A 13319-nucleotide genomic window follows, 5' to 3' on the forward strand; every position below is an offset into this window, starting at 1 on the left:
GACCACGGCATGTGTCAGCACAGGAATGGAGTCACAGTTCCTGAGGACCGATTCCCTAATGTATCCCTTAAGCCTCTCCCTCCAGTCCCACCCCTCACCGCTCCCCACCGCACTCTGCACTAGCTGGACTGAGCTATGCGTCATTTCTCATATGTGCCTTGTTCTGTTAATTCCCTGGCCACAGCCTCTGCCTAGCCCCCATTTGTCCCTCAAGATTGTGGAGGACCTCTCGGGCACTGGGCTGGCCTCTGCATCCTGTAACACCTGGACTTACCTCCCGCAGCGCCTCTGAGACACAGTGACTGCACCGTGTCTGCTCTCTGCCCCCTGATGGGAAGTGACTGTCTGCACCTTTCCTCTTGGGATCCACCTCACCTCAAGCCCAGTGCTTAGCACACAGGAGAGGCTTCACAGAAGTTTGTGGCATTAGAGATTGACAGAATTCCCTAAATCAGTCCTCCAGTCCCAGTCCCCCATCCATCACTGGTTTGCTTTATCTCAGTTGTTCCCTGGGGAAAATTCTTGTTTTTCCAGAACTAGGTTTGGTGGTGCACCTACCCTCAAGCTGTCACCTGACGGCAGCATTTTGATGTTTGACTGCCCCTGCAGTTTCAGGGCAATGCCACCAGATGGCAGCAGGGAGCCAGAAACCATATGACAAGGTGCAAAGGCCAATGAACATGAAACAACATATTAATGGCATGAATGTTGCTTTATTAAATATGCAACTTTCACATGACGATCATGTGTAGCCTTGTGACATGTCTCTAATTGTATTGTTACTCTTGTCTTACCTCCACATAATGAAAATCTGGTTCAACTCAGGGATTGAGTTTGTGTTTCCTCAGTGCTTTGCATACAAAGGGGTGACATGTTTGTGACTTGAAAATTAAATCATCATTTTGCTTTATACCAGTAGTTTTTAACTAGTAGAGATTTTGTGCCCCAGAATATATAAACAGTCTCCAATTTGTGATGATTCAGCTTACAATTTTTCTTTTCAACTTTACAATGGGTTTACTGAACAATTGGTAAGTCCAGTACAATTGGGGCTAATGATGGTTATGATTCCAGCTTACAGTGGGCTTATCAGGATGCAGTTCTATGGTACATCAATGAGAATCTGTATTTGGCAAAAAATGTCTGGAGACATTTTTAATTGTGACAACCTTGCGGAGGTACTTGCAGGTAAAGGCTAAGGATGCTGCTAAACATTCTTCAGTGCCCAGGACAGCCCCACCCCAGCTCCCATCCCACAAAGAATTATCTGGCAGCCCAAAATGTCAAGAGATTGAGAAACTTTATCCAGGGCAGTGGGTTTCAGCTTGCTTTTAGCAAGAGAGGCTTTTCCAAATGAAATCTTAGTTAGAATTCCAACATATAAACTTGATTTTTAAAAAGCAGAACTGCTCTGGTTGAATTGGGAGTGCAGGACCCAGAACCATCATCAGCTCAATGCCCTCTACTCTCTGTCCATGAACCTTTTGGCTCCATACATCATTGCTTAAAAAGCATCAGTTTCTCAAGTTAGAGAAACCCCTTGGATTATAGGGAAGTAATGAGGCCCAAGTGGTAAAGAGACTCGTGTAGGGCCACACGACGATGGATCCTGTCTCTCCTCTATACGTGAATGGACTTTGATTTAGGCAAGAAAATAAAAATCATTACGGCCCTTCTGCTTCCCAAACTATAATCAACTTAGAAAAGCTTTGGACTCTGGGCCAGATGTGGTGGCTCAAGCCTGTAATCCCAACATTTTGGGAGGCTAAAGCAGGCAGATCACTTGAGCTCAGGAGTTCACCAGCCTGGGCAATATGGTAAAATCTCATCTCTACAAAAAAAAAAAAAAAATTAGCTAAGTGTGGTTGTGTGCAGCTGTAGCCCCAGCTACTCGGGAGGCTGGGACAGCAGGATTGCTCAAGCCCAGGAGGTCGAGGTTGCAGTCAGCCATGATTATGCCACTGCACTCCAGTCTGGGCAACAGAGCAAGACGCTGTCGCAAACAAAACAAAACAAAACAAAAGTAGAAGCAGCTTCCAACTCTGTAGTGGCAACAGTGGGCAGAGAATGGTCCAGCCAGCAGAAGGCCATAAGGATGCCAGGCTGGGTGCTCCTCAAGGGCAGAGCCCCCGTCACCTTCATATTCCCTATGGTCCTGGTAAGCCACAAGTGCCTAAGTTTACTAACATGAGAAAAGGACAGCAACCATAAAAGGTGCAGTGGTTAAATTTCAGACCGACCCCGCACAAAGCTCCCACTGCCAGGGTTTGGTAAAGTTAGTGTCGCAGAAGATACAAAAAAGCATTTCGATAAAACCAGAACTGCCAGATTTAGGAGTAGATGAGGTGGCACTCCACCACCCCCAACCTGCATCTCCCCAGGCCCCTGCGATGAGAATGGGACTCAGAGGGGTTCAGAGACATGCCTCAAGTCACATGACTTCTAAGTGGCAGATCAGATTCAGGGACATCTGAATTCATAACGGGTTTTAGGGAAGGCAAGACTGGCAGCCTGAGAGACATAGGGAGGGCGACTGTGTTGTTCTCCCTGCAAAGAGGGGGGTCTTGAGTAACTTCTTGCGAGAGGAGGTCAAAAAAACCCACAAGAATGCAGGGGAGCCGGGCCAGGCAGAGCACGGTGGGAACCATCCCTTGCTTCAGCCTGACCTCCTCAGAGCACATTTTCTAAGCCAGATCTGCCGTCTTTGATAAGCTGCCCAGTGTATCTGAACTGGCTGCAGCCACAGCTCCATCCAGCCAGAGGCCCTGGCAGCCTTCCTGGGCTGTCACTCTCTTGGCTGGGCCTGGAACTAGCCAAGATTCGCAATGTCCACCCCAGGATCCGAGGTCTTGCAGAAACTAAGGCTCACAAGGCCAGGCCTGAGCCACTGACCAAGGGGAAGGACACAGAGACTGCCTTCCTCCTGCAGGAGGTGGATAATACAGAGCGTGCCCTGGGGGAGGTGGGGTAGATAGAGCCCCAGCAGGGAAGTTAGGAAACCTGCTCTCCAGTTCAAGGCTGTGTGGTCCTGGACAAGTGACTTTCCCTCTCTGAGCCTTCATGTCTTCATCTGTACAATCAGGGCAGAGGCTAGAGCTTGCTCTAGATTGTGACTGGAAGCCATGGTCACCAAGCTCCCCTGGCGCAGTCATTCATCTAAACAAACCTGCAGAGTTTAAAGAACTGGATTCTTCAGCAGCTGCTGTGCTGCTCACAAGTCACTGATGCTGGTCCCCCACTCCCAGTCCCCTTCCAGCTCCTGGGCTCCTGTGTTCCTCCCACCCTGTGCTCCAGAGCGCCTCTGTTTACCACGCCCTTTCTCAGTCACATGTCCCAGTCCCTCTCTACCTGCAAGTTTTCCCAGGAAGCCAAACTCTGGAGCAGTAGTACTAAAGACCCCGGAACTTTTCCAGGCATGTCTTCCACAGTCTCCCTCCTCCACGGACCCCATGCTCCTTCTCCCATTCACCCAGGAAGACTCGCCCTGCCCCTGCCACGCCAGCTTCCTCAGCCCTCCAGCTCTATGCTGATGCTGCTTACAGCCAACGCAGTTGCAGTCTCTTGGTTCTTGGTGACTGGCTGCAGCTTCTCTGCTTTGTCCCTAACACTTGGCCTCCCAATTCCATTCTGTCCTTGGTCACTCTGTTTCCTCTTAAGCCACTCTATTGCTGGTCTTTCTCATACATCACACACACTTGTCCCAGCTCCAATAGTCATGTCCTATGATTCCTCCCTCCCCACTTTCTCTGGCTACCCATATCCTGCCAGGGCCCTGAGACTTAGAACATAGAAATTAGAAGAATTTAATTCCAATGAACTCATAAAATCCCTGACGCTGAAACCTGAGCATTCTTTGTTGCTTGAGAAACGGTAGAGGAGTTTAGGGAAGAGAGAACTAAACCTACGAAAGACAGTCACCTTTTTCCACATCTCGTCCCTCTTGCTGTTGAAGTCGCCTGTGCCTGGGATGTCCACCAGCACGACCCCTTCTGGGATCAGGTCAGATTTGGGAAGTGTCACTTCCACATGTTTGATCAAGGGCCAGATGTGCATCTCAGCAGCCTCTCCATCCCAATCTCTCCTCTGTGTGCGGATGTAGGGGTCCAGCTTGATGGACAGCTCTTCTGCCTGAAGAAGGAGGACAGAGTCACACACACCAGCCATGCACCCAGCTCTGTTCACCCTGGTTGGCTGTGATGCAGGTTCATGGTAAGTATGCTGAGTAAGGGTAAGAAGTGCATCCGACAGGAGGCCTGCAATCAGGTCTGTAGGACCTAGAACCTGAGAGCCAGGAAGGACCCTGGAGAGGAGGAAGTTCAAGATCCTTACCTTACAGATGAAACAAAACCAATGCCAGCTAAAATGGGACTTTAGGGAAGTTATAGTATTGCTGAATAGTAAGTTTATCTTCTAAACTGCATTCAATTCTAAAATTAATGTAATATGTAATTGACATTTTCATTACCAGAGAGCTAGCAATGACTATAGAAAATTAACAGTGATATGGTAACCATATTTTCCAAACTGAAAATTGATCTGAAATTGGATCTTTTTTTTTTTTTTTTTTTTTTTTTTTGAGACAGAGTCTTGCTCTGTTGCCCAGGCTGGAGTGCAGTGGTGCGATCTCGGCTCACTACAAGCTCCACCTCCCAGGTTCACGCCATTCTCCTGCCTCAGACTCCCCAGTAGCTGGGACTACAGGCGCCCGCCACCACGCCTGGCTAATTTTTGTTGTATTTTTAGTAGAGACAGGGTTTCACCATGTTAGCCAGGATGGGCTGGATCTCCTGACCTCGTGATCTGCCCGCCTCGGCCTCCCAAAGTGCTGGGATTACAGGCGTGAGCCACCGCGCCCGGCTGAAATTGGATCTTAAAAAGAGTTTTTAAAATTTATCTTCTGATTACAAAAAATACCTTGATATGTAGGCATTTCTAGAATATTTTAATGATGGTGGGTGAGAGAGGGAATAGTTCTTACACCACGGTTCCTACTTAAACATGTCTTGGGACAATGACACATCCATGCCAGCAACTATGACAGTAAATCTCAACTGGGGTACTTCAGAGGACAGGGGATTTGGGATGTATGGTGGTCATTGTTAAATAAATTTCTATAGAATAGTCCTGAAAGAAAGATAAGAATGTCAGTTCTTAAGAGAGTTTAAATTAAATCGCTGGATTTGTTGCAATCTGGGTAAGGAGTAAGTGATTTCATCAATTTCAACCAAATGATAAACCGCGAAAGAGGAGATAATAAAAGCTCTTTAAGATATTGTAATTTTAAAGTAGAGCAGATACCGTAAGAGAGAAGTCCAGGAAAAGGTATGGGCTTGAAAAGCCCCTTTCTACAAGAGGGCTCAGCCCCATAAACTGGTTCTGGGCAAACATCATTACAGAAGGCCAACTCAGATTCTAGGATCTCCAGTGGAAACCCTGAGTTTGTAAGCCCACTCATTGAGATGGTAATTCTGTTCACCTTGTTTCCGTGGGTAAATTTATGACGCTGGGAAGCAGTATTTCTAAATATAGAGTTGGCAAAGACATTGATACCCTTGTGTAAGTTGCGTGTATTCAGATAAAACAACTAGTTTTGTAATCATTGTGTTTCTTAGACATGCTCAGTCTATGTTTTAGATATTAGAAGTGTTATGATTTTAATAGTAATATTCATCTTAAAACTTTAAGAAATGGTCACTGTATTTGTTTGAGTTTCCAGATATGCAAGAGATAGCAACATGCTTGGAAAAGGTTTCATTCATTTGATTTTTAAGTTGCCTAGTCAAGTATTTAAACATTTTAAGAGGCTCCAGTATATTGAACTTTAACTGCAATGCAAAAAGCCTAAGGAAATGTGATTAATTATGTAAGTATCATTAAATATTTAAGGAAGATTTGCTTTGTTAATCAGGAGATCATTGAACATTAAACTTTACGACATGTATAAAAATTGTACCCATTTTACCAATAATCACTAGATTTATAAATAGAATAGCAATATTTTAAAGGTATATTTAAAGGTGAGAGATACAAGAAAAACTAGGTTTTTAAATATATAGTCTTCCTAAATTGAATGTTGATTCCACAAATATTTTGTTTTAATTCAGAAATTGAATTTTAACTTAAACAATGTTTATAAAAGCAAGAATATCATTCTACTAGTTGCCTATCGAATGTCCATCCTGTCCCTCTTTTATGCCAGCAGAATCCTGATTTTCTGTCTGATTGGGGAGGCAGTGGAGTGAAACTGGTCTAAATAAATCATGACAAGTCTGCTTTTCACTTTCTCTGGACTCCCTTTCAGCCAGGAAGGGCCATGTGGCTCAGTTCAAAACTCTGAAATCTACACAGAAATTTGTCAGAGGTATTTCTGGGAAAGTTTTTACTTTCTGATGAAAGGGGAGATGTGGCTGATGCCAACCTTTTCTCCACTTCTTCCTTCCAGGAGGCTAGCATGAAGTCTAGCACTCCAGGAGCCATCTCACGGCAATGGGGGTGACGGAAGGCAAAGGGAACCAGAGATGCTGATATTGGCATTGCTGAGCCACTAAACCAACCCCACCCCTACTGCCCCCAAACCTCTTACAGGAGAAAAGGAATAAATCCCTGTTTGTTTAAGCCACTGTAAGTCTTCTTAAAAAATCAATGGCAGCCCAAACTATCCCTAATTATTCTCAAGTAACTGTAAATAGTCTTTTTTTGTGCACAAGAGCTCCTCCATTCACATACTAAAAATTCCCATTTGATAGCCATAAATAATGAGGATAACTTGGGCTGTGGATACTTCTGATTTGGGTAGCAACTTATTTCTTATTTCACACAAACACTGTACCACAAGCCCATCCCCTGAAACAGATTCAACTGTTAGACTTGAGACCCAGGATGAAATCAAGGAAAAAACGAACTTGACGCTACCTCTTCCGCCTTGAGGGTGATGACTCTGGAGGTGGGGATCTTCCTTTTGGGCTTCGCCCTCAGTAACTCCTCATAGTTCTTACTCTCTGCCCCATTTCCATAAATCATTTGTAGCTTCCAGGTGGCTTCCTCCACTGCCTCATCCCTGTTCCACGCATCTGCCTCTTCTCTGCCCAGCTCCTCCGTCCTATGCAGGAGTTTGGTCAGGTTCTTCAGCTCCTCCCTCCACTCCTGCCAAGGCAAAGTAGGGCCAAGCCCCTCTTGACGCAGACACAGAGAACACCGACAAACAGAGGGACCCATTGCCGCCTGTGGAGGGCCAGGGGGCTGCATATTCAGAAAATCTAGGTCATCTATCTGGGGTCTTAAAGAGGGGAATGGCTTGCCCAAAGTCTCATAAAAATGCAAGGACCAGGCTAGACCCCCTCCCCAGCTCACTTGATGGGCTCTTTTCATTCAACAAAGGCATGAGCTGTATTTGCCAGGAATATAATGTTATCTCTGACAGACAGTGAGAAGGAAAGAAACAAAACGAAGAAAAAAAGGAAGGGAAGGAAGAAGGAAAGGAGGGAGAGATGGAAGGAAGAGGAAGGAAGGAAGAAAGAAAGGAAGGAAGGAAGGAAAAAGGAAGGAAGGGAAGGAAGGAGGGAGGAAGGGAACACTTACCTGGTCAGACAGAAGGTGGATTTTGGCCTCATACTGCACACAGCAGCCAGAGCTCACTTGTACAATGCAGGAAGTACATATGCTTTCTCCAGACACTGGTAGAAACATTGCTTGCTGGATGATGGCATTGATCAGGGAGCTCTTCCCAGCCCCGGTGCTTCCAAATAATCCAATATAGATTGGGTCCACTGTCGGCTTTTCAATCAAGGCAAGAAGCCTATTTCTGGATGAATTTTAAAATGCACATTGTCATGATCATCAAAGTTTAGACTGAAGAGCATTGAAACAGAATGCAAAGGAACTGAATTCTAATCCTGGGCACGTCACTGCAAACTGAGTCTCTGTTCTCTCCTCTGTCAAAGGAGAATATCAATCCCTGTTTACTACACAGAGTTGGCCTGGGGATCTAATGAGATTATCTAAAAATATTTGGTAATGATAATTCTACACAATCCCTGTAATGTCTATATAGATGTGAGGTGTCTTTATTTGTATTCACTGGAAATTGCATATTCTTTTTGTTTGTTTATTTATGTGTCTGAGACAGGATCTCACTTTGTCACTCAGGCTGGAGTGCAGTGGTGCAATCATGGCTCACTGCAGCCTTAACCTCCTGGGCTCAAGTGACTCTCTCGCCTCAGCCTCTGAAGTAGCTGGAACTACAGGCGTGCTCCATGATGCCTGCCTGGCTAATTTTTTTGTATTTTGTATAGAGACAGGGTTTTGCCATATTGCTCAGGCTGGTCTCAAGTGGTCCACCTGCCTCGGCCTCCCAAAGTGCTGAGATTACAGGTGTCAGCCACTGCACCTGGACAGAAATTGCATATTCTTGACCCTAGAAATACAATGTATACAGACATGAAGTATTAATAGTGTTAGGAGCAACACAGAGTCTTACTGAGCAGGAGAAATTGTAGCCTCAGCACCACTCAAGTCCTTCAAGTCAGCAGAGCACAAATAGTTGGGGACATGAGCTCAGAGTCACACAGCCTGGGGTGAATTCTGGACCCTCTCACTGACTACTGATGTGACTTCGTTCAAGTCTGGGCCTCTCTGAGCCTCAATTTCAGTAAAATGGAAGCAATCATAATAGCTCCTACTTTATAGGAGTGTTGAATGGATTAAATGATATTTGATATATATAAAGCACTTAGCAGATTACCTAACAGTGACAGCTCAATGAATGGCAACTATCCCATAGCTACAGAAATTTGTATCCCTCTTTTCTTAGTTTCTAATTAAATAGTCCCTTTCCTTGTTGGGGGAAAGCACCTGTAATCGCCTAAGGAAAGACACTGACATAAAATTTTAGGGTTGCGGATTTCAGACTCACATGAGATACTTGACTCCATTAGGGATGCTGTCATCCAGGAAGACAGACTGAATAAGTTTCTGATAAGTGTTGCTCAAAACCCTTCTGGTCCTTGATTCCAATTTTTCATCTGGAATTAACAGAGAGATGTCACCTGTAGGTACCTGGCAGGGATAAAGTACTAGGTCTCCAAAGGAGGTGTCTGTTGAACATCGCAGAGAAGGGGAAAAAAAATGAAATGAAAAGCCGATTAAACAAGATAGTGGGTTATCTCACACTAGGGATGGTGGCTCACTGGAGACAGCAATCACTGGTTCTGAAAATCTCCAAAGAGCCAGGCTGCTCTGAAACTCTGGTAATAGAAGTTATGGTATGCTTTGCCATGGACTTCAGCCCCTTCTAGATTTTTCCCTCCTGTGGTCATAAAAAGAAAAAAAAAATGCAAGGACACCATGCTGACACCCACAGAAGTACCAACCTAATCATTTTCACCAGCTTTGTTCTAATCTGGAAGAAGTTGTTTTGATAACAACCCTCCTGCCCAGAGATGCCTGGAGACAAATTGCCTAACTGCATACCGCTACAGAGACTTTGAGCCTTCTCTTTCCAAAACAGGTTCATTTGATGTTTCATCCAGCTTCAGAATTTAACCTCCTCTTCCTTTGACCATTTTAACATACTTAGAACAGAACAGAACCATGTTAAAACAACAGTTCCAGGACACTCACATTCCTTAAGAGCACTCTGCTCCATGGAGGGAAATGCTCGGAACCGCTGGTCTCGATCTGATTTCCTTCTTTTTCTTGTTGGTTCTTTATATAAATCATCTTCAACTAGAGATAAACAAAGGATATATAAGATTATAGGTGTTGGGGTATGGTATTCTTGCCTCACCTCTATGAGCATACAAACCCAAAGGGTCTAACAGACTGGCTGGGTGCAGTGGCTCATGTCTGTAATCCGAAGTGTGAGGGATTACATGCCTGGGAGGCCAAGGTGGGAGGATTGCTTGAGGTCAGAAGTTCGAGACACGCCTGGGCAACACAGCACGACCCCTTGTCTCAAAAAAAATTTTTTTTTGGTAAAGACAGGGATCTTACTGTGTTGCCTAGCAGGCCAGAGTGCTGCGGCATGATCACGACTCACTACAACCTCAACCTCCCAGGCTCATGTGATCCTCCCACCTCAGCCTCTAGAGTACCTGGGACTACAGGCACACACCATTACACCTGGCAAATTTTTGTAGAGACAGTGTTTCAGCATGTTGCCCAGGCTGGTCTCGAACTTATCAAAAAATATATATATTTTTTTTATTAGCCAGGTGTGGTAGTGTGCACCCGTAGTCCTAGCTACTCAGAAGGCTGAAGTGGGAGGGTCACTTGAGCCCAGGAGTTGTAGGCTGCAGTGGGCTATGATTTTGCCACTGCACTCCAACCTGGGTCATACAAGACCCTGTCTCAATAAAAAATAAAAAAAGAGGAACTGCTTCCAGCTCTATCTTCCCATAAACTCATTTGGGAAAAAACACGGTTGGATCATTCCAGCTTGGTTCCTACTTCTCAGAGTCACAAGACTGTCTGCATTTAGTGCCAAAATGTAGAGTTCAATCTATCTCCCCAGATAAAAAGTTTCTATTTGCAACTTCTCAGAAGCCAAAGTGGCTGTACATTCTTCACCAAATGCCAAGTCTTAGGAAATCAACCACCTGTGTAGAGAAAAGCTGAAGATGGGGTTAAGTGTGCGGTGAGGAAAGGCCTCTGGGAGGTCTTTTCAGACTAGGAAAGAAAACGACTAGAAGCAGAATGCAAAGGAAAACAGGGGCCAGGTGACCAGAAAAAATTACATCTTCTTGAGCCTCAATTTATTCATCTGGAAAATGAGAGAACTGACAAAAAAAATACACATGCATTACAAGAGTTTGGATGGATGCCCTTCAGAGATCCTTCAAAATTTGGGGAAATTTTTTTCCTTCTTCGCTTGGAGACATCAGCAGCTGCTTCCTTGCATAATAAGCAAGAATAGAAATCACCTAGAAGCAGATCTTTGTAGCTCTGCGGAGATTCATTCACTTAAGTGGTTTCCCTTGGTTATGAAGTGAAGGGCTTGTTGGGCCCATCATCCTAAAGAAGGGGTATAACCAAAATGTTGTGTTTTAGATGGATTTTAGAAAACACCCCTTGGTCGTGTTTACCTGGCTAGAAAGGGGCAAGAGGTGGATCTTTTGGGGTGAAGGTTGTTGAAAATGGTTCTAACCCAGGGCTCCTGGGGCTGGCCTGTGCCTTAGAAAATGGCCATGAGGTGAGCCGAAAGAGTAGATCCCCAAGAATCACAGGGAGGCCATGAGGCTCCAAAACTGAGTGTGACATTCTGAGGTCATTCCCTGCAGAATCACAGAGAAGAAATGTCACATGGCACCCAAGAATGGCAGCCCACACAGAAGGCCCAGTCTCTGCCTGAGGGCTCCAGACACAGATCTCCCAGACAATTCAGGCAGCCCTCCCTCTCTGTTCAACCTTGCATCTTCCAGTACAAATGGAAGCCAATGCACACCCCGTAGAATATTCTAGTGCAAGCCATGCTATTTGCCAAGGCCTGAATCTCTGCCACCTCATGCTCCATGCTCATGCCACAACTGAGAGTTGAGAGAGGTTACACTTCAACCCTTCCCTCTCAGACATTCTAACTGATGATTGAGCTCAAATTCAAGAATTTGCCTTGGCTCAGTTTGAGGACTGCCTTAGAACTAAATACCAAGTGGTTGCTGGCTCGGCGGCTGGAGCTGGAGAGGAAGAGGCAAAGAAAGAAGTCTGCTGGTCAGGCCCCTAGGCCAGCTACCGGCTGAAGAACACTTTAATCTGTGCTCCAAAAAGCATCTCAGAACTCCAGGATGTGTCCACAACCTGTCTGTGGAAAGAGTGGAAAGGGATGTAGACTTTGTAACTCAGGAACTCTTTTGGGTAAACAGTGTTTGCCTAATCTGTTAGCCATGTGTATAAAACAAGGGCCAAGTCCACACATCCAGGGCCCTTATTTCAACATTGTAAGGACTGGCAACAAATCTGATAAGAGTTTGGAAACTTATTTCTCAACTAAAGCAAAGGCTAGGAAGTCCAATACAGCAGGGTTTAAAACTTTTTCTTCAATTTCTAAAATGCAAAACTATCTGGAAAGGAGAAAGTATTCCATCTTGGATTTATACCATGTAAGGATAGTATTTTTATATTAGATTGTAACCAAAATAAACTTGTCTGAATTTAGATCACAGATCTTATTATTCTTATCCATCGCTCAAGCCCTTCCTTGCCCTTTCCAGCATTCTCCACCGAATCCTCCTAGGAAACCAGCTGTTGGGGTGGATAGCGGCAGTCCAAAAAGCGTAGTATACTGCTGCTGTTTCTTCTTGCCGCCACAAGGTGTCACTTTTGAAAACTGATCCCCCAACAGCCTGAGCTGAGATGCGGTTTCATTGTTGACTGTTGAAATTTTTTTTTCCGGAGACGGGGTCTCCTCTCTCGCCCAGGCTGGAGTGCAATGGCAGGGTCACGGCTCACTGCAGCCTCAACCTCCTTGGCTGAAGCAATCTTCCGACCTCAGTTCCCAAGTAGCTGGAACTACAGGCACTCACCATCACGCCTGGCTAATTTTTTTTCTTTGTTTTTTTTGTTTGTTTGTTTTGTTTTGTTTTGTTTTTCAGCGATGAGGTCTTGCTGTGTTGCCTAGGCTGGTCTTGAACTCCTGGGCTCAAGAGATCCTCCTGCCTTGGCCTCCCAAAGTCCTGGGATTACAGACATGATTCAGACCATTGCCAGAAACTGCCAGAAATCTTCCAAGTAAAACAATCCCATTCCTCTAGGCTAAGCTCAACTGAGGGGACCCCAAAGTAGCAACTCTTCCTATATGCCTGCTCAGGCTTGCTTCAGATGCTAGCATCACCCCACTAACTCAGAAACACTGCTTCACCTTGCCCCTAAGGAAATCCATCCCCTTGGAGTGAGGAAATGTTCCCTCTTCAGTCCTCAAAACACAAAGGATATGATACGCCACTGTTTTCTGCAACTGGGGGTTACATCCCTGTCATTGTCCTATAGGGAAGGCTCCCTCATTGGCTCCAGGGACCCAACACCAGCCTTCTGAGGGAGGGAAGCCACCTGCACTGACTCCAATGTGAGTCACCCTTCCAGGAGCCACTCCAAGGCACCTACATCTCTCCTTCTAAGGAAAGCCACCTAATGTCATTCCAGGGGTCTTGTAAGAGAGGCTACCTTCAGAGAGTCCAAGGCAAGGTGACTTTCTGGAACATTATTATTATTGAGATGGAGTCTCACTCTGTCGCCTAGGCTGGAGTGCAGTGGCACAATCTTCGCTCACTGCAACCTCCGTCTCCTAGGTTCAAGTGATTCTCCTGCCTCAGCCTCCCAAGTAGCTGGGA

At 45.4% G+C, this 13319-nt stretch overlaps 1 protein-coding gene across 2 annotated transcripts in view; it reads right to left on the reverse strand.

Annotated features, from left to right (window-relative positions):
- Nucleotides 1–13319, reverse strand: part of NUGGC (nuclear GTPase, germinal center associated) — a 59847-nt gene that overhangs the window by 36440 nt on the left and 10088 nt on the right. For both annotated transcript variants that reach the window (XM_054497363.2, XM_063669456.1), the window contains exons 3-7: nt 9619–9723; nt 8912–9020; nt 7579–7801; nt 6913–7143; nt 3919–4128 (exon numbers count right to left, since the gene is read on the reverse strand). In XM_054497363.2, coding sequence (XP_054353338.2) covers nt 3919–4128; nt 6913–7143; nt 7579–7801; nt 8912–9020; nt 9619–9723 — 878 coding nt within the window. The remainder of the gene's footprint in view (nt 1–3918; nt 4129–6912; nt 7144–7578; nt 7802–8911; nt 9021–9618; nt 9724–13319) is intronic.

This window comes from Pongo pygmaeus, chromosome 7, assembly GCF_028885625.2.
Source record: "Pongo pygmaeus isolate AG05252 chromosome 7, NHGRI_mPonPyg2-v2.0_pri, whole genome shotgun sequence".
Lineage (NCBI taxonomy): Eukaryota > Metazoa > Chordata > Mammalia > Primates > Hominidae > Pongo > Pongo pygmaeus.